The sequence below is a fragment of the Ovis canadensis genome, chromosome 7 (assembly GCF_042477335.2).
Source record: "Ovis canadensis isolate MfBH-ARS-UI-01 breed Bighorn chromosome 7, ARS-UI_OviCan_v2, whole genome shotgun sequence".
NCBI classification, from domain to species: Eukaryota; Metazoa; Chordata; class Mammalia; order Artiodactyla; family Bovidae; genus Ovis; species Ovis canadensis.
In genome coordinates this window covers 113267500-113294301 of record NC_091251.1, presented here as the reverse complement: position 1 = coordinate 113294301, position 26802 = coordinate 113267500, and the positions used below count along the sequence as shown (strand labels likewise).

The window sequence follows — 26802 nt, the reverse complement described above, 5'->3', positions numbered from 1 at the left end:
CAACACATGCTGTGTGCCCCACCTTAAGAAAACCTATAAAATACCAAAATCACTGATTTGAGGTAGAAACTAATGACTTTCTCCATTTTTACCCTCTTTCCCTGAAGAGCCTTCCCATAACACGAAATCAATGACAGCAGGTCTCCTTTCAACTCCTACACATCTCTTCTGTACTTTTTATAGTGACATAAAATCAGAGTGCCTTTCTATCCGTCATTAACCTGGATAAGCCACACTCCCCCCAGAGCTGTACCAACCTCCAGGCTCAGGCTACCCATTCATGGTGCTAGCACCCAACACATCTTAACCATGTTATCACGGGGAAAGGAAACTGGTTGCAGGGAGAATCAGGTCCACACCTGTATTTCTAACTGGCCCCCCCCTTCAATCTAGTCCCTATTAGATCGCCAGTGATCTTTCTAGAACAAGCCTGATGCGCTCCCTTGCTTAATTTACCCCCACCCAACCAAGCTGGGCTCAACAGTCCATAAACGCTGCACAGATGCTTCAGGCAATCGGAGCCTGACTGCAGACTGTGCTGTTAGCGTCCCCAAGTGTCCTTTCCGTCCCTTTTCTCAACGTCAGTCTCCACTGCCCGGCTGTCACAGCTCGAGAGCGGCGCCAGGCTTGCTTTCTTCTGCCATCCAGAGCCTGGCATAGTGAAGCAGTGTTTTTACATCACTTTCACCGTCACTGGGAAGTCTCGTCAAAGGTACCTTCAAGGGTTGTCATACATCAAATATACTAAAGCTCATTATATGAGCTACTAAAAGCCCTAGTTCATTTGGTTCATAAGAGAATGACAACTTTGCGTCATTCATATGAGCCTGCTACCCCAATCACTTACCAGATTTCCCAAACCATTTAATAACCCTGCTTTAACTTCCGCAGCGTCCATCTCTTCTTCCCACTCAGCGTTCTCTCACCAAGCGCATCCGTGCCACTCACGGTGGCCTCCCCGGCAGCACTGCTCCGTCTCTTTCCAGACTGCTCCCTGCTCAGTCGCCCCACCCCCACAGACTTTTTATTTTTATTGGGGTGTAGCTAACAGTGTTGTTGAGGTTCAGGTGAGCAGCAAAAGGACTAAGCCACATACATACATGTATCCAACCTGCTCTGTTCCTTGGAGGCCACCCACCCAAAGGGAAAGCAACATGAAGACTGTGTACTTGTAAACAAAGCACTATACAAACGTAAGCTGTGAGATATTATAGTTTCCAGTGGCTGATAAAATATCACCAAAGAAAAGTGCTTCCATAAAAGTTTTATTTATCCCCACAACAACCCTGTGAGGTAGGGTGATCAGGGCATTTGAAGATGAGAAAACTAATTCTACATTACTTGTTCACGGCTATACTGCATAGTAAATATGTAGAAATTAAATCGAGTATTTTAAATGTCCATGATTTATACTGATTCATGTGGAAAAAGGCAGAGAGAATATTAACTCCCCCCTACCTTAATGCCAAAAGGACACTGCCTTGAAAAATCCCATTTCAAAAGATGAAAGTAGTATTTCATTGCTTATTTCTACAAAGATTTATAAAATAAAAAAATAGTGAAATATTTTACAGTTAATATATATAATGGTCTCATTCAGGGATATGTCCTTCAGCTGTGTATATGATCAACTATTTCAAGCGCTCGAAACGCAAACTCTTAAAGTATGAAAGACAATGATAATGAGCAGTAGCCTCAATCTTCTTTATTCCTCCATGTATCCTGAATAAGTTCTGTGAAATCTGGTAAACTCCACCACAAAGAAATCTCTGGTAAACTTTATTTTGTTGCCTACTCTCAAACCACTGTCACATTAAGCAGCGATTGCCCAAATCTATCAGAATCATTTGGAGAGCTTTTAAAAAACACGGAAATCTCAGGCCCCACTCTAGACTCAAAGACAATTTTGCAGAGGTTAAGGCCTCAGGAATCTGTATTTCGAAAGCTCCAGAGAGTAACACAAATGAACAATCAGGTTTGGGAACCACTGATGTATTTTAAAATACTAGTATCAAAACCATAAAGTAAGTATAAACCTCTTGCTCTCAACTCCCCTTTTAAAAAATTTCTCAAAATGCATTATAACCCTGGAATTCTGCCTCTGGGCAAGTAATTTTAATTCAAGATACAGAGAAACATTTTATAAAAAGGTATCCTAGTGAGTTGAGACGTGGATTCCAATTAAAATTTACGTAGCATTTAGATATAAGGTACTGAGTTCTGTGGTTCTGATTCTGAAATTTCAAATTCTATTTTATACAGGTTCCTAGTAGGCTTTTAACTCAGGGGAAGACATGAAAAGTAATGACATAATCAAGCACATAAGCACTGAAAAAAATATTATTCTCAAAAACAGCTTCATGAGAGGAATAAGAAAGTGGGTGAATGACAACCTAAGACCTTTTGGCCCATACACTTTTGTTCCCAGTCCACTCTTCCCCTATAAGGGGAAATAAAATAAACATTCTTTCCTAGTTGCTTGGCATAGTTATTCGGTGGGTGACTATTAACACTAAGTTAATTTAGATACACAAGATTAAAAGAGATAACAAATAAATACCCAGGAAGACAAAGAGAATTCAGGTCAGAAAACCTTAACTAGCTAATGATGTAGTATATAACACCATCATGTTAGTACAATTAAATGAAGGCGTCAGTGTCCTTTACATTTCAGCTTTATGTGATTGACAGAAGACGTGGAAAAGATCTGGTCCTTATGAAGAAGTCTGTGCTTGCTGTAAAGATTTGTAGGAATAATGAAATGCGTTCTTCATTGATGAGATGAAGTCTCTGTTTTTCAGGGAAGTTGACTGAACAAAACAATGAAAAACAGACTTCTTTAGATGGTTAAATGAAAGAAATATCTAATTGAAAAAGTCATTGGCCAAAGATAACCTTTTTTTAAAAAAAAAGATTCTATGTTTAACCATCCCCCCCAAAACCCCCCAAACAAACAAACCAGGAAAACCAGAGAAATATAAAAAAACAATATACACATCCATTTTCACTGACAGTTACAAGAAAATAGCCATTTATAGAAGTTACAATGCTTTCAACAAATCCCCCTCCAAATTCTGGGAAATAAGATAAAGCCATTGGGTAAATAAATATACATACTAGCTAATATAAAACAATTTATGCTTTTAAATTGTTGTCAACTTTAAGACCCAAGGAGAAATACGCTGCTATAAATCTGATCAGGGCTACATATATTACATGGCGTTAAAAAACACAACTGATTAAAACATCCTAACAATAATACAAATATTTAAAAGAATGTCTTTGAAAGTCAGACATTTACCACTGGAAACATCACAATTATAATATGCACTTCAGAGCTGTGATGTGTATACAGGTCACCTTTTCTGTGTTATATCAGGTATCCATCTCTCCTGCATTTACTGTGGTCAGTTTCTAAGAGTTCACGTTTCCTGTGTGAACTGAAGGGGCTGGGCACATCAATTCATAAACACCCCCATTTAACTAAATGGAAATGTGCAAGACGACATCTACCAACAGATAAAGGAAAGAAGGGCTAAGAAAACATATTAAGGAGGAAGGAAGCTGGATAACGGTCTCTGACTTATACTAGATTTTGTATTAATAACAAATTCAAAATGACTCAAATCAAGTAATGAAAAAAATATATTAAACTGATATCAAGAAATTTTCTCAGGCCATAGAAGATTCTCCCTTAGCTTATTTCTTTACTGAATCTTGTTAGGCTTGATTCATTTGTCAGTTGACTTAAAGGAACTCTCCAGCAGGGGATCAAAAGCAGCTTTACAAATAAAAGGTGGTTAAAGTAGTTTTTAAAGTGCCTATCGGCACAATGGTTTATACAGGTGCTTACCTTTCCCTTCTAGTTCTGGGAAAGCCCACAGAGTCTATATATGTACTTAACTGGTAAAGCTTTCAGCAATTATAATGTAAGCTGAAAGTTTAGACCGTAAATAGGTTTTGCTGTTTGAACATAAAAAGGGAGCAAGGAGAAATGTAACCAGGTTCACAATCTTGAGCAAGAGCATATGTGAAGGTAACATATGTACATTTTATTTCAAGAAAGACAGGAGACAAGCAGCAGAGATGCCCAGATGCCTAAGATAGATACATCCCAAAGATTCTCACTGAAACGAGTCTGCATTGTTTTTCCCTGCGAGCAAAATACCCTTCTTTAAATTAAAAACAAACAAAAAAACCCCCAATATTCTGAATTGCAAATGTTTTTTTTTTTTTGCAGAAAATCTGCCATGATTATTTTTTTTTTAATGAATAAGGATTTTCCACAAAACAGGCTTGCTCTACATGCTAGATTTTTAAACAGTTCAGTGACACAATATGCTAGCTACATACACAACAGATAATATAGTAAGAAAACACTCAGCCTGATGAAAAGTTAAAATCTTCATTAATACACTGAAAGTTGACATAACTCATGCCTTTAAAATCAAAAATACAAAAATTAAATGTTTTCCTAAAAAGATTTCCTTATTTTAAGGATTCATTTGAAAATGAAGCTGCATGTAATTTGTACAATAAGTTGTACAAGTAAACAGGTAATATACATAAAAAATTAAGTGACATACTCCTCAATTATCAGTTGTCCACCTTTAATTTCCAATACTGTACTTTCTTAACAAGCATACAAAATAGCAAACTTCTCTTTAGAAAAAGTGCCGTTCTTTGACATCCTTTACACAAAAACAGTCTGAGCCTGTGGCATGTTACTGCAGTTGAGAGGCAAAGCATCCTAACTTTTACAAATTCTACCTCCATAAAAAGCCTCCCGAAAAAGAGATTACACGCCACTATAAAAATATCGACCTCTTGTGGTAGCTGCATCAGAGAACCAGGGCTTGCAGACTAGTTTCATGCCGCACAGAAAGCCGCTAGGAGAGCATCCTGACTGACTGGCGGCTTGGGGGTCTACTGTGCCACGGGGTTCTGCATAGCTACTGCACGGTACCAAGACTGCTACACAGAGTCTGAATTGATTGTAACCGAGAGCATAACAGAGGTACTACCAGCCCATGCAAAGGAACTAAAAATACTGAATCACTGTGCTGAATACTTCATTCCTGGAGAAAACCAAAGGCATCAGCAACCAAATCAAGCCCAACAGGTGACCCAATCCATCCTCCTCAAAGACTGGTGAGCACAGTGAGGTCTGAGGTATACCTTTATCCATCAGGTCTGTGTGCCACTGCAAGATAGTACCACTTGGAACACACGCCATCACAATGGTCTACATCTTTTGAATATTAAGTCATTCATATATTCTTATCTACCCAGTCTCTTGATTTTTGAAAAGATTTCACCTACAGTAGAATATTACAGAAACAAAATATAAATGCATGTTCTCTCTAAATGAAACTTACATGGACTAAAAGTAGAGGATATTTTTTAAACAAATATACAATATGCAGGCAGACAAAGCAGGAAAACGGCCATTCAAATGTATAATAAAAAACTAAAAATTTACTATTTCCAGAAAACTATGAAGCGCCTCAACTAAAAGGAATGCATAATGAAATTCTAATCTATTAATAATACAGGTCAAAAATGTAAAAAGGTTATAAACCTTAACAGGAAAAATAAAACAACTTTTACTGGCCATTCCTGTTGAAATGAGAATTTTAAAGTAACAGAAAAGTGGCTACAAACCCACTTAGAGCACCAAACAGAGAGAAAATAAAAGTCCATTTTCATCTCTGTTATTATCATAAAATCCTGTGTGACTACAGGTCAAACTGCTGGTGGCAGAAACAGAATTCTTTATAAACTGCAGATGTCCTGTACATAAAAAAATTTCACTGGAGTTGCACTAGTTCTAAAGACGCTTCTGTTTTCGCCTACCTACTGTGTGTATTCAATCTGAGAAAAAGTCTCTTTCTGTAACCCTTGATTATTACTGGGCACCAAGATAAGAAAAGCAAGACGGGTACAAAAATGCAAAATTTCAACAGTAATGGCAATGCTTTTGTCTTAGTCCAAAAGGGTCCTGCATCCTCTCCCCTCCAGCGGTCTGACAAGTCTCTGCACTTAATCAGGGGGCAGCAAGTCATGCAAGCGAAACCGGTCTCTGATGTGTGGTCGGACGTCTTCATTCTGTTGGGGACAGACATTTTAGAAGCCACGTAACGTAAAAGCCACAAGCCTCACAACATCAGGAACATTCTTACTTTGCAGGGAAACGATGGCTATTTATTTTATAATTTACGTTATTATTTTTGCCAAATACAAAGACACTACAGAGAAGTAAACTTAAATTTATATTAAAAAGAAAAGCCTGTCATTAATGTATCAATTTTGTAAGAACAGTGATGCAGTAAGAGATCAAACCAAAAGACAGGTAAAGCATTAAGCCACTGAAGTCTACTTTACACAGTAGTTTTAAATTTAACCCATGGGTATAGCAGAAAAGATTCCCAGAATAAAATCTCAGTACCATAAGCATTAACTCTAGACCTGAACTACAAAACCGATTTAACACAACTAGTTAGTGACTTGCCATAGGAACTGTGGTGAAATAAAACAATGTATAAAATCTTAAATACTGATAAACATAATATAATTTACAAAGTATAATCTTTTTCAACTTCTGCCCTAATCTCTCACCAAGTTTGCTTAAAACATCAGTACAGATAAAACAACTGAAAAGATTTATTTCAGTAGAGTTAAAGCAACAAAAACCTAACAAGAAGGTAAATGAAAAGATATACTCACCAGTTCTACTAGCTTCTCCAGAAATGGAATCAGTTTTAGTAGCTCATTGTCATTTTTATCCATAAACCAGCTTTCTATAGGGATTCCGTTAGATAGCTGAAACGGAAAATCAGGGATTAACCCTACTTTTCATTTACAGTTAGCCTAAGCTGGAAAAGCTACAAGAAGGAGTAACAGATTTTAGTATATATTAATCTACTAAGTTCCTTTAAAAAAGGAATGCCATCAGAGTTTACGCCTGTCACATTCTCTGACATCTTAATAGTGCCAGACACAGATGTTAAGGAATAAACTGAAACCTAACTGGTTTCTCAGAGTAATTCTTAGTGTATATAAAGTGGCAGTGAAGTCGCTCAGTCGTGTCCGACTCCTTGTGATCCCATGGACTGTAGACTATCAGGCTCCTCTGTCCATGGGATTCTCCAGGCAAGAGGGCTAGAGTGGATTGCCATTTCCTTCTCCAGGGGATCTTCCCAACCCAGGAATCGAACCCGGGTCTCCCACAATGCAGGCAGATGCTTTACTGTCTGAGCCACCAGGGAAGCCCCAGTCTAGTGTATATAAAATTTAACAAGAAATATTCATTGAAATAAGCTTTGGGTTAACATAACTAACAACATTACTCTTTAGAGAATATCAGTCAGTGCGAGGCATCCTGAATAAAGGAACACTGCCGTCTTAGCGAGAAAGCATGTACGCATTCACTGGCTTACTCCCGACAGATTTTACTCCCTAACAAGATGCTCTGAAACAGTAGGAACACAACAAATTGGCTCAATGGTGTTTCGCTGAAATCTAAAATCTACAAACCATATTTGTTTTATAGTAAACATTCTCTAGGATAATATATCTTTTAATATTTACACAGAACACTGTGTTTAAGATGGAGGGTAACTGAAATTATTTTGTTTACGAACCAATTCTTAAAAACATTTAAAATGCAAGGAAATGAGAAGCAGTGACCTACACTGAACATGTCTCAGTGCCATGTGCCACCCTTCCCCCTTGTATGCATTCTCTCCCGTGTTCTATTGTGGGCTCTCTGAAACACAGAAGTTGAGGGCCAAGTCTTGTTCCATCTACACTCAACCCCCTTCCCACATCCCAGTTCTGCACTGATTTATTCTGATGGAAATCTCAGTCATATCTCATGAACAAACTCAATGTAAAATCTATCTTGCAAAGATGGCCCATCTCTTTGTCTACCTACGTATGTGTCTGTCTGTCTATTTGTGCCGTGCTGCACGGCCTGTGAGAGCCTAGCTCCTTGACCAGGGGTGGAATCCAGGCCCTCAGCAGTGAAAGTGCTGAGTCCTCATCACTGGACTGCCACCAAACTCAACTAGAGTTGAATTTAGATGTCTAAGAAACATTGACAAAGGGTATAAATATATTGACAAAATAGTCTAAGATTTCAAAATGTCAAATTAAACAGACTAGAAGAACACAGTGTAATTCTCAAGTTTGTTTGCAATTACAATTACTGATTTAACAACTGATAAGAATGCTATTGGGGCTCCCCTAGTTGCCCAGTGGTAAAGAATCTGCCTGCAATGTAGGAGACCTGGGTTCAATCCCTAGGCTGGGAACATCCCCTGGAGGAGGAAATGGCAGCCCACTCCATTATCCTTGCCTGGAAAACTCCATGGACAGAGGAGCCTGGTGGGCTACAGTCAACAGGGTTGCAAAACAGACACGACTCAGCAACTAAACGACGACAAGAAGAAGGAGGAGGGCGCTGTCGAGCGGCATGTCCCTTACAGTCCCTTCTGGCGGGAGCCAGCATGAGGAGGCCCGCCCGGGGCAGAGGCCATGAGGGTAAGGGGTCTGACAGGCAAAGGCCAGTCCGGCCTTAAGGGAGCCTCGCTGAGTCTGCCCCAAGACCAGAGTCTGCCTGCCTTACTGCACTGTGCTTTTCGCTTACGCTTCTGACATTAACAGGGGCTGTCTCCCCACCACCTTTTTCTGGAAAAAGTTAATTTAGAGCTTTTAGATAATAAGTCTCCTGGGCATAAAATGAGTGTTTCAATCCAAAAACCCCTCTGATGGCTTTCTAGCCTGCCTACAGGATTCTTACAGCTGCGCATGTGAGTGTTTGCGGCCTCCCTACCGCGAGAGGCACAGGAAGCTCAAAACACCCTAGGAATGTAGGGGCTTCCGAGGAGTCAAAATCATTAGAACAGGACTGATTAAGGGTTTCATTTGTTGAGCCAATACTTGCTGCCAAGTTTTCATCTTTTATTTGTTGATATAGTTGGTATATAGGAAAAAAAAAACCAAGCAGCAACACAGATCTTTGAGTTAAGTACCTTCTTTGTTAGAACCCACTGTACCATTGTTCTATCGGGATGTAACTTTAGTGCTTTGAGGGTGATGCAGATTAAAGAAAAACACTTCAGGGGAAATGAGATTAACATTCATCAAGGAAGAGAGCCACAGAGTGGTGACAGGCCTCTTGGCCGGAAGACAATGTCAATCACCTGAGACCTTTTGTGTCCGGAAAGCCCTGCAGAAGGAAAGCCTGGTGTCGACAAGGCTCAGGACTGCTGCCCCTGCATGACTCTGCATCTTCCATTATATAAAACTTAGGGTATGTAAACACCTTTTAAAAATAAAGTTATGGGGTTTTTGCACAAGCTTGGCCTCCCCCGTGTTGACTCTCTCTCTCTTTCTCCCTCTCCCTCCCTCTCTTTTTCAGGCTGATCCCTTGGAACCGGAGGCTCTCCGTGTCTCCTTATTTGCCCGGGCTTCTAAGACCCACGTGAGAGGGAGCCCAAGGCGGGGCACCCTCCGCTATTCAAGCGGGCGCCTGTGGCCCGACGCAGTCGGTGCAAGTTTCTTGTCTTGAAACTGTATCGGCTTTCCATGTAAACCAAGGAATACCAGCCTCTTTTCTCCACTAATTTTCCTACTACACTATTCTTTCCTAATCTCTCTTTATATTTCTAAGTAAATAAGTTTTTCCTCGCCAACTCCGTCCCCACTTTGAATTCCCTGGATCCACCAGGGCTGGACCCCGGCACCCTTCTTAGGGTTTTACTATTTCAAATTTACATGTGTGTTGTACTTCATTTAAAAGAATACTTTCCACAAGGAATATACTAATTTGGCACTTCTAATTCTAAGATGACATTAAACAAGGAAATTCCACCAGTGAAAACCCTGCTGTCCCATCATACTGTTTGGCAGCGTTCGTCTGAGCTTGTTTAGCAGCCTTCTTCCTACCTGATATGCAAAGGCTTGCGGTGAGTTGTCAATTATTATAGTTTTTGAAAGATCTCTTCCAAGGATATTTAAGTCCTTTATATAGTTTCCTTGTACACAAACACAATGTTCACGGAAAAGCCGGTGCCTAAACATAAAAGTAAAAACAAATTAACTAAAAGATAATGTATCTGTAAAAAGCACAAGACGTACTGAAACATATATACAGTACACATACCACAGGCTTTACAGTTTAAGCCTTATCATTTTCTCTCACAAAGGAAATTCAATTACAAGTGGGGGCCTAGGCTTCGGGCTACGGTCTTATAAAAATTCTTAGCAATTATTGAAACCTTACAACTAAATATTACCATGTCTTAAAGAACTTTGGTTTATCCCAAAATGTTATATTTAAATGACAAAGAGGGATGAAAAACTCTGTAAATTGTTTTTGTAATTTATTTACCCAGGAGAGCTCAGTTCAGATGCAGCATCTAGTTGTCATCGAGGTCCTGCTTTTTAACCAATTTTCCAGATGGTTGACTGAGGCACAAGGAGGTCAAGTGACTTGCCCAAGGTCACACAGTGAGTCAGCGGTTAGCCCCACAATGGGACCCAGGGTCCTCCTGGCTCCCAGTCCTTTGCTCTAACCAGAAGGCCACACAGCCTCCCTATCCCTGCACATGCCAGAACAGAAAATGTAAGAAGGAATGTTTCCGTGTTGGCATTAAAAAAAAAAGTTTTTAGTTTCTCTTATAGATTTTGAGGGAAGGTGCAGAGGCCAAAACATTCCATCATTTCAACTTTTCCCAAACACCCGTGCTTTAACTGTGTGTGTGATCATTTGAAAAAACAAGTATTGAATGAAAGGATGAATTCAGATTTAAGTGTTACAAAATTGATCTTTCACTGTGAAAACTGAAAAACATTACATCATTTTAAAAGGAAAGCTATTAAGTTTTGTAATATTTACATACACTTAGTATTTACATAATCTCTATGTAGCGCTCAGAATATATCAGCTTCTGAGCATTGCTAATAGCTGGTGCAGACCATCCTGAAACACTGCTTGCAGACACTAATAGTTTGGTAGTTTGGCTTCCTTGTGTCTTAATGCCACTATACAACTTTCAAGGAGCTAGGACTTACACATTCCTAATATTTTTAATTCTCCAATTTTAAGAAAGGGGCATTTTCTACCAACAAAATCTGTCCTAGGTCTAAGAACAACCAATAACTGGTATTTTAATCAGTGCCAATGGTCATGGAAAAGGGGAAGAATCTTAAAACCAGACAAAACGTAACAGTATAAACAGTTTTTTCCAATGATCATCTACGTCTGAAAGGGTTAAAGACAGTCCTACTTTGAAAATACAAGGCTGGACAAAAGAATTTAGGTTCTGGTTGGACCTAAACAAGACCCTACATTTTATCTGTATAAACATCCAGATACAAGTCATCACACTGATACCTTCTTCTATAGCAGCAACTCACCAGACACAGGGGACAGCTAGCTGAGTATGTATATGGAGACTAATGATTACTTTAATTCAATTATAAACTCCTTCCAGTTAGCAGGAATCTGAGTGTTGCTGCTGCTAAGTCGCTTCAGTCATGTCCGACTCTGTGCGACCCCATAGACGGCAGCCCACCAGGCTCCGGCGTCCCTGGGATTTTCCAGGCAAGAACACTGGAGTGGGTTGCCATTTCCTTCTCCAATGCGTGAAAGTGAAAAGTGTAAGTGAAGTCACTCAGTCGTGTCCGACTCTTAGCGACCCCATGGACTGCAGCCTACCAGGCTCCTCCATCCATGGGATTCTCCAGGCAGGAGTACTGGAATGGGATGCCACTGCTTTCTCCAATCTGAGGGTTAGTAGCATGTATTTTCAATTTTAAAAAGAAGCTACTTTTGCTAGTCATCGAATGAGCATTCAGACTCGTGGGACTTTCTGGACCGACCTTGTCACCAACACAGGTGACGCCCTACAGTGCTCTTGGTGCAGGCAACACACAGTTCAAGAAGCTTTTCTTGTTTTAAGTTTTTCAAAATACAACTTGATGAAACGCATTTAAACTCCCAAAGGCGCAGGTTTTATAAAACTAGTTTAAAAGAGGGCTTCTAACTTGTAGCATTACAACTGCATGATTATGATCTGCCCCCTAGCAAAATGAAAGCTCCAAAAGGGAAGGGCGCATGCTGCTCACCACTGTTCCCTGGAACACTGGAGGCGCTAAACAGAAATCTTCAGAATGAGTGAAGTCATCAGAGCAAGATCACTTGTATGCTTTTATTATCAGGTAAAATGAGCATAAATTATAATATACTTTTATGAAAATAAAATACCATTTTCATTTGTGTGTCTGAAGCTTGTTTATATGGAAGATAAAATGGAAACTGACTAAACAACAAATTTTGGTCCTTTAAATTTTTTTTTTTTTTTAAAAAGAGGGAAAAATCTCCTAAATGTGGACATTAGGAAAAGCCTTTCACTATAGTTGAAACCACTCAATAATAAAGGTACTATTAACAGTAGAAATTAAGTTTAGGATTTTCCACTAGGAGAATATGTGAGGAAATATTCAAGAAGATGTGCACCCAGCTCCCAAAGCCTTCAGGAGCCTTTTCCTGCACTTCTCAGCTCTTGATCAAAACTCACAGATTAGCTCCTATACTTCAGAGGGTGCAGCGAGACTGCTGAGTCCCACTTCAGTTGACAGAAGTAATGAAACTAATTTTCAAACTGTCTTAAAATTACTGAAAACACCCCCACCTAGCCAGTAACACATTGTATCTGCTGGCTTAGGACACACACACAAGGCACTGAGTCCAGATCAGAATAACCTGAGCGACCAAACCAACCGCAATTTCCAATTAGACGCATGTGACATTTTCTTTCCATGGAAGATAAATTTGCTCTTGAAAAAAACCAGGAGTTTAATCTGATCTTTTTTGTTAAAATTAACTTTCATTTCTATGTCGTTAAAAAGATGCCGTAACATGCATTATCTCAGAGGCATTAAGTGAGAACATCACGCGCAGTGAGAAGCTCCACACACCCCCAGTCCCCCCAGCCCCGAAGTGAGGGCACAGATGTGCGAGTGAACAGACACACTTGATCGTTGCATCCACTAAAGAACGTCTGTCTGGAGTTTAATTAGGAACTCTTAAAGAGTTTGGGGGGGGTAAAAAACTAAAAATCACTTATTTTCACCATTTAACACAACAAATCTCTATAAATGCAGCCAACTAAAAATGGCCATCAAAATTAAATAGAATCATAATAATCTCATAGTTCAGTGTGACAGACATTCCCACTATTTCTTAATTGAATTTACCTGACCAGTTGCTTTTTAGGGTCTAGTATGTTCAGTAACTTGTCTGCATACACCTTCTTAGAAGCAGTAAAAAGAATGATCTACAAATTCAGGGGAAAAGAAGTAGTCATTACACATGATCTAAATATGGGCACTGCATTGAATAAAATAAAAATGCTTAAATAATTAACTCAAGTGTGTTCACCTCATACATCTGAGACATTCGTTCCAGGAACTCCCTGAAGAATGGTCTTAATCTCACGTAAACCTGAAAGAAACACAAAGATAAGCTTCAGCAAATAAAAATACAAAACAGAAACAACTTACTTATAAGATATGTTCTAACTTCGAATATAATTTAAAAGTTCATACGAATAAAAAAGTTTACTAAGTACCACTTGACCAAATATATTTCACATACCAAAAATCACTTAAAACAATCTTTTGGTAGGGTAGTAATAATTGCTGGTGATCATTTCACTTTTTAATAGTTAAATAGCAGCATATAATAGACCTTTGTGAATGCAATTTTAATGAACAGGTAAACTAAGAATGGCAGGTTGCCCTCTGAGATTCTGATCCACCAACCAGCTCCATCTTCCAGCCAGGTAGCATCCATCCAATTATTAGGCAGGCTGTGTGTCCACCTCTAGCTGACCTGTCTCAATGACCTTCCTCAATGATCACTCAGAATTTCTTCTCACTTGCTTAAGAATACTTTTATTTTCAATTTCTATTAAGGTAAATAATGTTTAAGAAGGAGATGTCTGGATTGGTGGGTTTAACTAACAAGACTTTTTCAGAAATCAAGCTTGTTCTGCACTTACTGATTCAGATGAGGTATCTAAATTAGCACTGCTGGGCTACTTGAGACTGAAAACATAACAATCAAACACCAGTCATCAAAACCAACTGACAGTATCAGGACAGACTACAGTAACCAAAGAACTGACTCTAAATACATTGCTCTCTTACTTCTGTCTGTCTTTCTGCCTGTATTGAACGGAGCTCTTGTAATATTTTCAAGAAGCACAGAAATAGAAGTCATGAGCAACCACTAAACACTGATTTACAAACGACTTCAACGCCTTTAAATTATATTTATTTTGTGACAAAAAATTTTTGAGAAGTTTGTACTTCACTCAAAGGTGATTATTAAAGTCAAAAAGCATGAAAAGCAAATACTTAGAGAACATCTGTGCACCAGATTCACTTGATTCAGATTTTTTTTTAAAGTTGTGGTGGCAACAAATTCAAAATTTAGGCTTCATCATATTTAATTGTGTTATCAGTACACATATAAACAAAAATGACCTTTGATAAAAAGCTAGTTCCGTGAATGTCTCAGAGCAGAACAGGGAAATCGGGCAAAGGATTTTAGAAGAAAGGGACTATGTACTAACAGTCTTCATAATTTCTAAAGCCCAAACAGTGTAAGAGAAAGCCAAATATACAGTAAGTATATGATAAAAATCTGTCAAATAAATTGAGTTTAATAATAAACAGATTTAGGCAAATAAGCCTGCCTTAAGCAATATAAACAAAATTGAGAAGGAAAGGCAAGACCACACCCTACAGGACAGCTGCACACCAGAAGGACAGCCACTGAATTTCCTTAAGAGTCGATCACTGTGGAAGACAAACCTCAAGCAACTACTGACACGGTAATAACATCGCCCTACTCCCACGCACAGGCTAGAACAGAAAGTCAGAGTGTGTGTCAGCCACTCCGGAGTGTCTGACCTTTGCGACCGCACGGACGGCAGCCCACCAGCCTCCTCTGTCTGCGGGATTCTGCAGGCAAGAATACTGGAGTGGGCTGCCATTCCCTTCTCCAGGGGGTCTTCCCGACCCCGGGACTGAACTCACGTCTACGGCACTGCAGGCAGACTCTTTATAGTCTGAGTTACCAGGGGAGCCCAGCATAATCGAGATTTACTCATTTCTAATCCTGTTATAAGGCAGCTGATCTCAGCAGCTTTGACTAATCAAAAATGAAGTAAGTCACACGCTCCCAGCACTAGCAAATAACAAAATCACTAGTATCCAATCCCTGTCCTTTAGGATGAGATACAAAATTTTTAACTAGATTTGCGCTTCTAATTAATTTTAACATTTGCATCCTAAAATATTTGGTATAGTTTGGTAGTTTTCAACACACCTTATTTGATAGTCCTAGTAACTGACAGATTTCGATATATTACTACCTTAACTGACAAAATCAATTTATATTCATTACGGAACACTTCAAAATATATTTGTAATGGTTAAGGAAAAAACTATCAATTCAGTCAATACTTTTTTTCAGTCAACCTTATCTCATGGAAGATGATAAGCCATGAACCATCAGAGCCCTCTGTCTGCTGCTAAGAAGCAGTTAAATGCATTTAACAACCAAAAATACTTCATTTCTGCATGTGTATAAATGCTTCCATTTGCTTTCAATATCCCTATCACTTGCTCATACTGTAAATTAAAATAAGCAGGGCCTCTACAATTTGGGGTTTGTCTCCTCTGAAACCTAGAATACTCCCACTGTAGAGAAACACTTCTATTTAAACAGCACTATCTAAGCATAATCAGTGGAACACTGTACAGAGGGGACACTTCCCACTTCTCGCACTTCTGGATCAGGTAAAAACTGTGACTTCGTTATGATTCGACGACTTTGACTACACTTAAAAATGTAACACACATCTTAGAATCTGACATTACTGTCATAATGCGGCCATTTACTGGGGATGAAAGGCAGCGCTGACATGGGGGAACAGAGTGCCAGAGTGTTTTCCTACCACGAGAATAGAAACTGTTCACTGTAAATGTTCCTACTCTCCGAGCAGGTTCACGATTTGAAACACAGGAAGGTGTTTCAGGATTAAAAGACGTAAGCAGAAACTGAGACGGTTAGGGGGAGAAAGGGTTGAAAGGTAGACAGCAACAGCGAGCAGGGATGGGGCTGGGACCATGTGAGGGTCTGTCATTTGCTGTAAAGGCAAAATCTCAGAAAGAAAAATAGAAATAGAGTCACAAGGCCAGCAGGATCTAAGTCATCTGGATGGATATACTGAAGCAGAAATATATACAAGTCAAGAAGCACTAAGCACTGTCCAGCAGGAAATAAGCACAGCTGAAAGGGACGCGCAATACGACGAGACTACCACCGCTTCCTGGGTTAGGCCAGACAGCCAGCCAGGCACACACACACAGACACGCCTCTGCAGGCTCCAAAAGCGACCCCACAGGTGCCCTTTTCTCCTCCTAACCGTCTCACAACAGAGATTCCCATCCCACGTTCCTCACTCCCTATTTTCTACATCCTTCCACCACTTAGAATTTCAAAAACCATCCTCCTTTACACCTGCAACTCTTCAGAATCACTGAGTCACCCAAATGTAAGTTTCACTTCAGGGTGGTGCATATATGCTCCTTTAACTATACAGCGATTATTCTAGGTACAGAACAAATAGTTTTAATCACTAAACCAAATATATTTTGAAAAAGTCAAAGTCTTAATGCATAATGCTATAATAATGAGCAATTATTATGTAAGAACACCATACACAAAGACATGTCTTAAATAAGACTGCCTACTACCCAAAGATGTTGCTGCTGTGAAATGTTTATTATGTAGAACTTCTGTACATTTCATCCTCGTGACTCAATTTACTTTGGAACTGGAGCTTTGCACCTCTTAGCTCCCCTCACTTGTTTCATTATGTGTTCAGCTGTAAACTTTCAAAGCAAAATCTACTAGAATAATATCTGTAAAAACAGTGATAGCTAATCTTGTATAATATACCGTGAACTGATTTTACCAAAACTTAGATGATATCTGACAGTCAGCCTGTACTTTCTTTAGTACTAAGACAAGAGAATGTTCTATAACTGTGCATATAAGATGCTGCTGCTGCTGAGTCGCTTCAGTCGTGTCCGACTCTGTGCGACCCCATAGACGGCAGCCCACCAGGTCCCCCGTCCCTGAGATTCTCCAGGCAAGAACACTGGAGTGGGTTGCCATTTCCTTCTCCAGTGCATGAAAGTGAAAAGTGAAAGTGAAGTCACTCAGTCGTGTCCAACTCTTAGCGACCCCACGGACTGCAGCCCACCAGGCTCCCCCGTCCATGGGATTCTCCAGGCAAGAGTACTGGAGTGGGGTGCCACTGCCTTCTCCTAAGATGATGCTAATAGGTTATAAATGGTTAACAGAACTAGACTCCTCAATAAAAAGTCATTAAAATAGCTATCCAGTTATAAATTGACAATATTTTGTGGACGTCTATCTAAATTCAAATTCACGTCTAGGTATGCAATGTCAGTCATATACACTGATTTCTGTAACTAAACCATTATCTCAGTTACCTAGGTGACCTTATGAGCATGACCAAGAAAGCGAGGGGACACCCAACAATCTTAATTTGCGGCAAAACTAGGAAAAATTCTTACATGTAGATCTTTTTAGGAAAAATACTTCTAGTTTTAAGCACAGATAATATGACCCTAACATATTTTGGAAAAAAAGTATCTCTTAATACGTTTTCATGAAATCCTTTGAACCTACTGCTACGCTGTTGCAGGAAGGAAAGAAGGGATCACATTCGGTGGCTCTCGCCCGCTGCAGAGCACGGAGTGTGGCGTCTCTAAGGTAAGAGGTCGGTGGGCACTACCTATTTAATCATCACCCACTGCAGAGCGCGGCACCTTTACATTAAAAGATGATTGGTGGGGACTACTTATTTAATCAGCAGTAAGAATTTAAAACAACAGAAAACCAAGAACACTGAAGAAGGTAAAGACTATCAGCACACATACACCAGTATATACCACAGAGACAGAAGAGGCTCTGACAATGTTTTTAAACCTTCTGTACACCTCAGTTTCTTCATCTATAAAATGGGTATAATAACAGTCACCTACATAAGGTTACTGTAGTAAATAAGTTAATACATATAAAGCACCTAGAACATTGCCAGCACATCGAGACCTTCAATAGTAATTATTACTATCCACGTGATTATTTAAAAGTAATCAGCCATAAGGAGAATACCTGGAAAGAGCAGGATTTTATGCGGGTAGGACTGGGCAACCACACTCAAAGAGAAAGCTCTATCTTTACTTGAAGAAGAGGTTAAGTAAGTCAACGGATTACCTAATTATTTAACTTGGTTAACACTGTCTTTGCATCAATACCAGATCATAGAGACAAAACCCAAATCTCTTCCATAGAAAGAGGGTTGCTCAGATACAGCCTGTGGAGGCCTCGACTTCATAACCCACGGGTGATTTTACAAGTCATCTTTTGCTTCACACAGTTTCAATAAAAGGCAGATTGCTGCTGGGGATAGTATCTGTAGGTGGATCAGTCTGAGAACGAATAGGTAAATACTGAACCATCATAACCAATACAAATGAAACTCTCAAACTAAAACCTCCTGTAAAACCTTACACTGTATTAAACAGAAATAAATTTGAAAAGATATTTTCTTATGTAGTCCAAACAGGATAAAATGTTTCATGTATTCACACAGAAGGTATATTAAAAATTAGCAATGAAGCATACTTTTCAAGTCATGGCCATTTATATACATACACACACACACACACACACACACAATTTTTCAATTTGAGTATGTATGTACACATATTTGTGTATGTGTGTGTGTATATATATATATATATAAGGTTTAATGTGTTTCTTAAAATCAAGTTTACTAACTTTAAAAGCAAAAAAAAAAACCCAACAATAACAAAAGCCCACAAAGCCTTCAAAACCAAATTCTAAATTCTTAAAACTCCAATTTAATATGTTTAATAGTCAACTGTCACCTCTCCTAAAGTTGCGAAATATTTTCAGCTACTGAACAAGAATTTTCCGTATATTTTTAAATGAACTACTTCTAATTTTAAGATACACTTATAAGGAATACAAAAGCATGATGAAAAAATTAGTACCAATGCCTGACCATATTTACTAATAAGGATGGTAAAATTATTTTAAATGCTGACTTACAACTCATTACCAAAAATATTCCATATCAGATATAAAATATTACTTTCATCCTCCACACTGTGTCCATGGCCCCAGGTGTTTTAAGGAGCAAGCATACACACTACTCTTAGATAATAAAATTAGACTTTATGAATGTCCAAACAAAATGCCTCCTGTGTAGCATCAATTTAAGTCAGAGCATGAGTGGGGGAAAAGCCTGATTAAGTATCTAGTAACAGAACTCTTCATTCAAACAATTGCTTTTTTTCTTCATCAAGCAAAAATGCTGACTTTTCTAGGAAAGATTGCAGAAAAGAGATAGGTGCCGCCGACCTTCTCCTTCTATTTTTCTGTAGTATAAAATATTTGAAATCCTTACAAAAATTATCCTAGGCTGTAAGCCTCCCAGAAAACAAGCTATAATAATGAGGAAGAGGCTGAGCTTTGCTAAACATGGGGCTTCCCACCCACCTTTCCCCCCAACTCTTCCCATAAAAGCAACCTCTACTATTAACACAAAGCATACTTTAGCAAGTAGCTCCCTACAGGATCCTAACTCTCCTTGAGTGCTTACCACAATCTGATTTCTGGACAGCTGACCCAAAGTTTGTTGATTTTACTGATCTTCAGAAAGCCACTGACTGGCTAAAGTCTTACTGGTGAACAGAGTCAAGAATCAGATGCCCTGCCATACTTTACAGAGTGAGGAGTTGGACAACACAGTTGCGCTTGGTGGCACTGTGGTGAGACATAGGAGGCATCTTCTTTTTGTCTTCAATTAGCCACGTTTGGGCTGGGTAGCTCTATTACATCTTCAAAAAACTGAGCTCCAGTTCTTGATGGAGACAGAGGAAGGTCATTGAGGAGGTGGTTCAGCTCAAGAGCTAAGTGAAAAATCTGTCTTTTGATTCAGTCCTGCTTGAGGATAGAAGTCATCTTCTGGATGGAAGAGGGAGTGAGATGACCTAGAGTCTTGAATTGGTGGATCTGCAGGAACAGAAACTAAATACAGTGGAGACCTCTTAACTGAGTAACACCACGAGATGGATTTGCTGACAATGTGTCAATATAAGCTAAGTATAAAAATGAAAACATGTGCATTGGAACTGATCATGCACTTGTTTTTCCAGATATCAAATGCATTTGTACCATTCTACGAATAAACATGTTTTCCAGTATCTAACTGTAAACCAATTCACGGAAAAACTACCAATTAAGGGAAAAGGAAAAAAACATTCAAACAAAAAGCCTATCGACTCTGCCTTAGTGAATGCCACACCCTCACTTTAAACACTCAGTTACTCTTTCACAAACTATAATCTGTCTGACCTATACAGTGTCAGTGGTAATATACATCAAAATTTTCATTTGAGTTAGATCTTTTAGGTTTATCCTCTAGAGAAATGAAAATTCGAATACACTCAAGGTACTAAATTGAGGCTTGAATAATCTATCTCTTCATTATTCTAAGTCTTGCATTAACTAAGCTGATCCCTACTTATCAATCAAAAGAAGTAAGGCAATCTTTAAATGTTGAGTAGTGACCACCTTAAAATTTCCCTCAAACTTTCATCTGCAAAAACCTTAGAAAGTCCATAATCAGGGTATAGTGGATCTAATTCTGAATCTCTCTATCTATTAAGAGGAATTCTGATCAACATTTGATTACTTACTTCCATTTAGAATTTGAATATGTAAATTTACTGCACATACTCTCGTAATTATTAGACCAAGGGTCAGCAAACTATGGCCTTTGAGCCAAATCCAGACCACCACTTATTTCTGTTAAGTGAAGTTTTACTGGGATGCAGTCAGGCTTGTTCATTCTGTGCTCCTAGGACTACTTTCATGCTACAATGGCAGAAAAAGTGGCTGTAACACAGACTGCAAACCCTAAAATAATGACAATTGGCCCTTTACAGGAGAAAGTTTGCCAACTCCTGATACAGGCAATTATTGAAACATACAGAAGACAAGTTACATTTTAAATGGTTCTGAAAGAGAACAGCAAACAATTAAAATTAGATACAGTTCTATCTCAACAAACTTACCATAAAAAGAAAGCAAAAGTAACAGAAGTGCCAAGAGGACACTTTATCTGGCTTTGATTCAGATGAAGAATTCTGATCCTATCTTAACATTACCATTTCATTTTAAAGCATGTATGTGAAAATGTTACAGTGCTGACATTTCCAAGAGTATACAGGAAAATGCCATGAAACTGTTCCCGTAAAAATGGTTAATTTTATGTTGTGAATTTAAATCTCAACCAATTGTTCTTTAAGAGTACATACAGTCTTTTACAGATATCTACCTCTAAGTGGGCCACATCACACTGCAGTTGTTAAACACATAAGGCGCGTCTTACCTAAACATGTGGCTCCTCCAAACTCTTAGGCCATCCCAGACCCTTGTGTCTACTTCTTCTTTGCCAGCAGATGGAGACAACACCACTGAAAGTTTAAAAGACATCATTCCCTGTTTAAAGGGAGCTTGCCGGTCTGAAAACTGGGGGAACCCTAACCCAAGATTTCTGCAAAGTTATTTTTAAAAAGTAGACAGAATGGCTATGCCAACACCAGAAATCTAGCATTAGCCACGGACATCCTCAACAGCTTACTGAGAGGGAACTAAATTCTGCACACAACGTAGTAGCTAAGTCATATTAAAATGCAGTCATCTCTGTAACTTAGATTCAAACTTCCTGCTCATTTTTCCTGACTTGGCCAGACCATTTAGTTTACCTGTTTCGAAAAGCGGAACCCGGATATGTAAGGAGGAGCTCTTTGAGCTCCACAGAGGTAGGGGCAGTGCCTGTGGAGACCATTTCTAAGCATCATCTGCACTGCTAAGAGCCTTTTTCAAAATGAGACAACTATCCGGATCCACATGAAATAGGAAGGATTTTACACAGAAGAGAGCTAAAGAAGAAATGGTGGGAGCAGTAAGGAAGAATTCACCTTTGTGGTCAAACTGAAAAGAACCTCATGAAAGGAAAGTCAAACTTATCCACTCTCCAAGGTTTTTATTTCACTACTAAAAATTATGGAAACAGACAAACCAACTGTAGGAAATAAATTTTAAACCTGGAAAGCTTAAGAAATCACATCAAAGTAATTCTTTGCATTTTTCAGTAATAGCTTTCTTTTCCAAACTCAAAGCTTGAGAGCCATTGTTTTTAAGGCCAATTTTGAACATAAAAACAAGGTTATCAAGCTAAAAAGAGAGAACGTATTGCTGTACTATTTATATTTGCTACAAGATTCCTGTCTTTGAAGTACACTGAACAAGAACAACCTATTTGGCAGAAAATGGCTTAAAAGAAAGATTTACCTTAAATAACAATAACATCCAGTTATTAAAAGTCTTAAAATTCCTTATTTTTATGTATATTTTGTTCATCCTCTGATTATATATCAGAACTAAAATCAGTTTACATAAAAGGGAAATAAATACAGTATCCAGGTTTTACCATACCCACAATTCCTTTCCAGGTTACACTAGAACTGACGATAACCGCTTAAATAAATCCTCTTATGACTAATTACAAGATCAGGTAGGTAAAGTAGATCCTGAACCACAAACTAACTCTAAAATCTTATGATTCCTAAGATCTAATAACTGTCATGTGCCGAGAACTCTACGCCAATATCCTGCCTATTAAGAGCGCATAAGCAATCGTGAGCACCTCTCACCACGCCTCGTAAACGTGCTGTGACTTAACTCAGTCAGCCCTTGGGTGGGCTTTATCTGACAAGCAACAAGGTTCTGGACCCTCTGCCAGCCTTTCAAGAACTGGGACACAAGGCAATGCTGCTAACAATGCCCAGGGCAGAAAGGCGCTTTGTAGTTCTCAAAATGTATCCACACATATTAATTCAAATTTTATGATAGGAAAATCTCAAACAAAGTAAGAACTATGGTCAACAGATAATTCGCAGTGATATCTGTAACTGATATTTGTATTTTGCACGGTTCCCTGTCCACCAACACAAATGAGGGAGACACGCGCTAACTTCTTACAGGAAAAGCAGAGTGCCTAGAGGAACTAGGAGAGTGCCCTGGAATTCCGAAGAAACCCCCGACTCACTGCACTGCAGCCCACAGACACGTCCCTACGGAAGGCCGCGACAGCGACCCACATGGGGGCTTTCTTCGCACGAGCCGCGCTTTGGAAAAGCAACAACGCTGCCGGCTGTCGCCCTGGCCAAGCTCCCGGGGACCTGAGGTGTCAGTGTTCTGCCTCCACCTGCTGGCAAACTTAGTACAGATCAGTGGGTAGGAAGAGTCCACGTTCTTCTGGTGACAATGTTTAGATGTAGTCCTTTAGCATGATGCTACCTTGTGTTACTAAATCATTGAAATAGAGATGAAATCCACTGGGAATAAACACCTTAAACTTTAGCCCCCCCCCCCAAAAAAAATATATATATACACACACACACACACACATATATATTTACAAAGGATTTCTTGGTTCAGAATATCTAACAGGCCAAAATTCAAGTTAAAAAGGTTTAATTACCTGATAAATGACATCTTGGAAAAGGACTGGAAAAGTAAGTGCTGCGTCTTCCAGCTCATTTAAACTACAGTGTACTAGTGTTTCATCCTTAAAATAAAAAGCACATATTGAACGAACTAAGGTACTGAGATATTTCAAATGATAATTATATGTATTCATGATCACCAAAAACGTTTATTGAAGCACCCTTCAGCACATGAGTTTCATAACACCTTCCTGTGTATGCACGGCACAGCAGTCAGGGGCAGAGCTTTCTAAGTCACTGGTTCTCCGGTGGCGGCCACTAGGACTGCGTGCGCCGTCGGCATTATCCGGGCACTGCCAGTGAGAAATGAAAGCTCGCCAGCTCTTCTGGTAACTCAAATTCAGCAGGGAGCAGAGCGCGGAGCTCAGCAGTCTGTGCTCCAGAAAGTCCTTCAGGGTCAGGCGATCGGGCGAGTCTGAGGGCACTGCTCAGTCCTGCAGCTGCCCACTTCTGCTAACCACATATGTACTTTCTTCTTCTTAGTTTTACAGCTCAGCAATAGAAGCTCAGCATTTAATTATTTAAAAATATGTGTCTTTTACTCATATATAGCTCCTTATCTGTAAACTAAATTAGCGGTGAATCAAGACGTATCTTTGATTACCAAACCCTCTTTTCTCATTGTGAGGAAAGGAATGTGAGGATCGTTCATCTAAGGTATGCGCAAGTATCTGTATTTCTCAAATCCTGGAGGAAAAACAAGAAGCCTTCCATTTGCAGAACCAACAACACTTTATGCTCAAAATGAATTAAAATGAAATACAAATGCTCACACCTTATGATTCCACATGTTACTAGCTGCAGTGTTTCTTTGAACCTAAAGTTAAACTCGGTGGAGGCAAAGAGCAAAAAATACTCTCGACATGCCTCATTTTAACAGCATATCAGAGTACACAAATTAAGATATTTTCTTAGTACCTTTTAAATCTTAGTATCTTTTTAAAAGGTATTCTCTTTCCTTTAATTGGATCGTAACTAACTCTGCTACTCATCTTCATCTATAGCCTACCTAAATTTTGATCATTCTTCTTTATATGCGTCTGTAAAATTACTCATTTATGCTCACTATTCTTAGCTTCCCTTCTCTTTTTACCCTTCATATTGGTTTAAAAATTTTACGGCCAAGCTTGCTATCATGATATCAACTACTAACATAAAAATCTAGCGAAATCTTTTTCAGTTTCTCCACTAACTTGCATATCAAATCTTACTTACTCATAATCACTTTCAATATTTTTCTTTCTTTTTTCCTACTTAATCCTCTAATACACATTAAATGCTTAGGACTTCTGGATACATAGCTTCTATCTCTTTGGCCAGGCAAAGGCTAAGGTGCTGAACTCCCAGAACTGTACCTGCTAGTTAAGATTTAAAAGAATAATCTTTTCCTAAGATAAGAAACAAATTAATGAGAACTGAACTACATCTCCAATTATAGGTTAGTAGTAACAAAGACTAAATAGTAAAATGTTTTCCAACATTACATAATGAATTATATTTTTGCTAATATCAAGAAATTGCTGGCAGATATAAATTAATGGTGACTATATATTAAATTTGGTTAGGAAAAGGTAAGAGATATTCAGTTTTCAAAGCTCTCTTGGTACCCTAAAATATAACTTTAAAATCACACCAAGAAAGCATATTAAAGGTCTTATTAGTCAACATTAAGTCATGCTTTTGAGAGTCTATTAATAAAGTTATTGGTATGAGATAATATACAAAACAAACAAACAAACAAACAAACAAACAAAACAGGAAAAGGAGTATGGTCTTGCATAAGGTTAACTCATCAAGACCCAGGTCCTCAAGGGGACATGACTGTGGATTCCCTAGACTGAATTCTAGGCATGAAATTATAATTAACTGGGAGATTAAAAAACAGAATAAAAGGTATAGGAGTGTTGGAAAAATAAATGAATTTAAATAGCAAAGTAGCAACGGGGTGGGGAGAGAAAAAAAGAAGCTTAATTTATTTTCAAAAGGTACTGGATACCAATGCAATGGTAAGCCCTGGCATTAGATGGTGCTTAAAATAAAAACATTTCAGAACACCTAAGACATGTTATTACAGTAAATGTATGTGTAAGGCAATTCACTCTCTCGTATTCTTTTAGGTATTTGGGGCTAATATTTTTTAAAAAGAATATAACTCCTTCATTTTTCCTAACTCTAGGAAAAACAGACTCACCAAGTCTAAAACTAGGGAGAATTCTGGTGTGCTTCTCGTCTTCAACGGAAGAGCGGGTTTCCTATTCAGCTGCTCTTCTGTCAGTGGCGGAACGTGTTTGATGAAATAATAGCTATAAATCAAAGTTTAAGAAAATTTCACCATTTCTATTTTTTGTAAATATAAAACTTCTTACTAAACTCAGCCCATCTTTAAGTTTTTAATTAAATAATACATATTTAACCTAGTAAACCAAACTTATAAAACATGTACGTAAAACTGAAAATTAGTATTTCAGTAACTCAGTAGAAGTATTAATACCTACAAGTAAGATGTTCCTTGCACTATACCATTCAGCCACCCCTGTACACATGTACTTTCTTTCTATCCCAAGAGGGAAAGGAAAAAATAAAAACTCACGGGTCAAATACTTCCCAGTCTTCTTCATAGGTGGCCTCTGCGTGGGCGGATGAATATCCACTATCTGGTGTTACTGGTGCTATTTAATAAAGGGAAAAACAAAGTGTTGCTTTTACTCAATGCTTCCATCAAGTATACATATTTACTGCTTTTATTAAGATTGTCCTGAAGCCCTGTACATTTCTGGTTAAGGATAAGACAGAAATAATTTATAAACAGTATTTAAAAGTAACTTTATTAACACAGAGATCTAACTCTGGATCCAAAGGAAAAAAATACCATTACAGACAAAGTGGCAAGCTATACCATGGCTAACAAAATTTAAATCCCGAACAACTAAGAGAAGATTTACTACTCATTATTAGGAAACTACACTCCACAAAATTTCCATTTCTAACTGAATGATGTTTGTATATATAAGAAAAACTCCA

The 26802-nt window shown here is 38.6% G+C and overlaps 1 protein-coding gene across 2 annotated transcripts in view; it reads right to left on the bottom strand.

Annotated features, from left to right (window-relative positions):
* Positions 1-3001: 3001 nt before the first annotated feature.
* Positions 3002-26802, bottom strand: part of CTDSPL2 (CTD small phosphatase like 2) — a 76647-nt gene continuing 52846 nt past the window's right edge. For both annotated transcript variants that reach the window (XM_069597326.1, XM_069597328.1), the window contains exons 6-13: positions 26372-26450; positions 25973-26084; positions 23757-23843; positions 13451-13513; positions 13267-13346; positions 9952-10078; positions 6727-6822; positions 3002-6108 (exon numbers count right to left, since the gene is read on the bottom strand). In XM_069597326.1, coding sequence (XP_069453427.1) covers positions 6043-6108; positions 6727-6822; positions 9952-10078; positions 13267-13346; positions 13451-13513; positions 23757-23843; positions 25973-26084; positions 26372-26450 — 710 coding nt within the window. In that variant the 3' untranslated portion in view covers positions 3002-6042. The remainder of the gene's footprint in view (positions 6109-6726; positions 6823-9951; positions 10079-13266; positions 13347-13450; positions 13514-23756; positions 23844-25972; positions 26085-26371; positions 26451-26802) is intronic.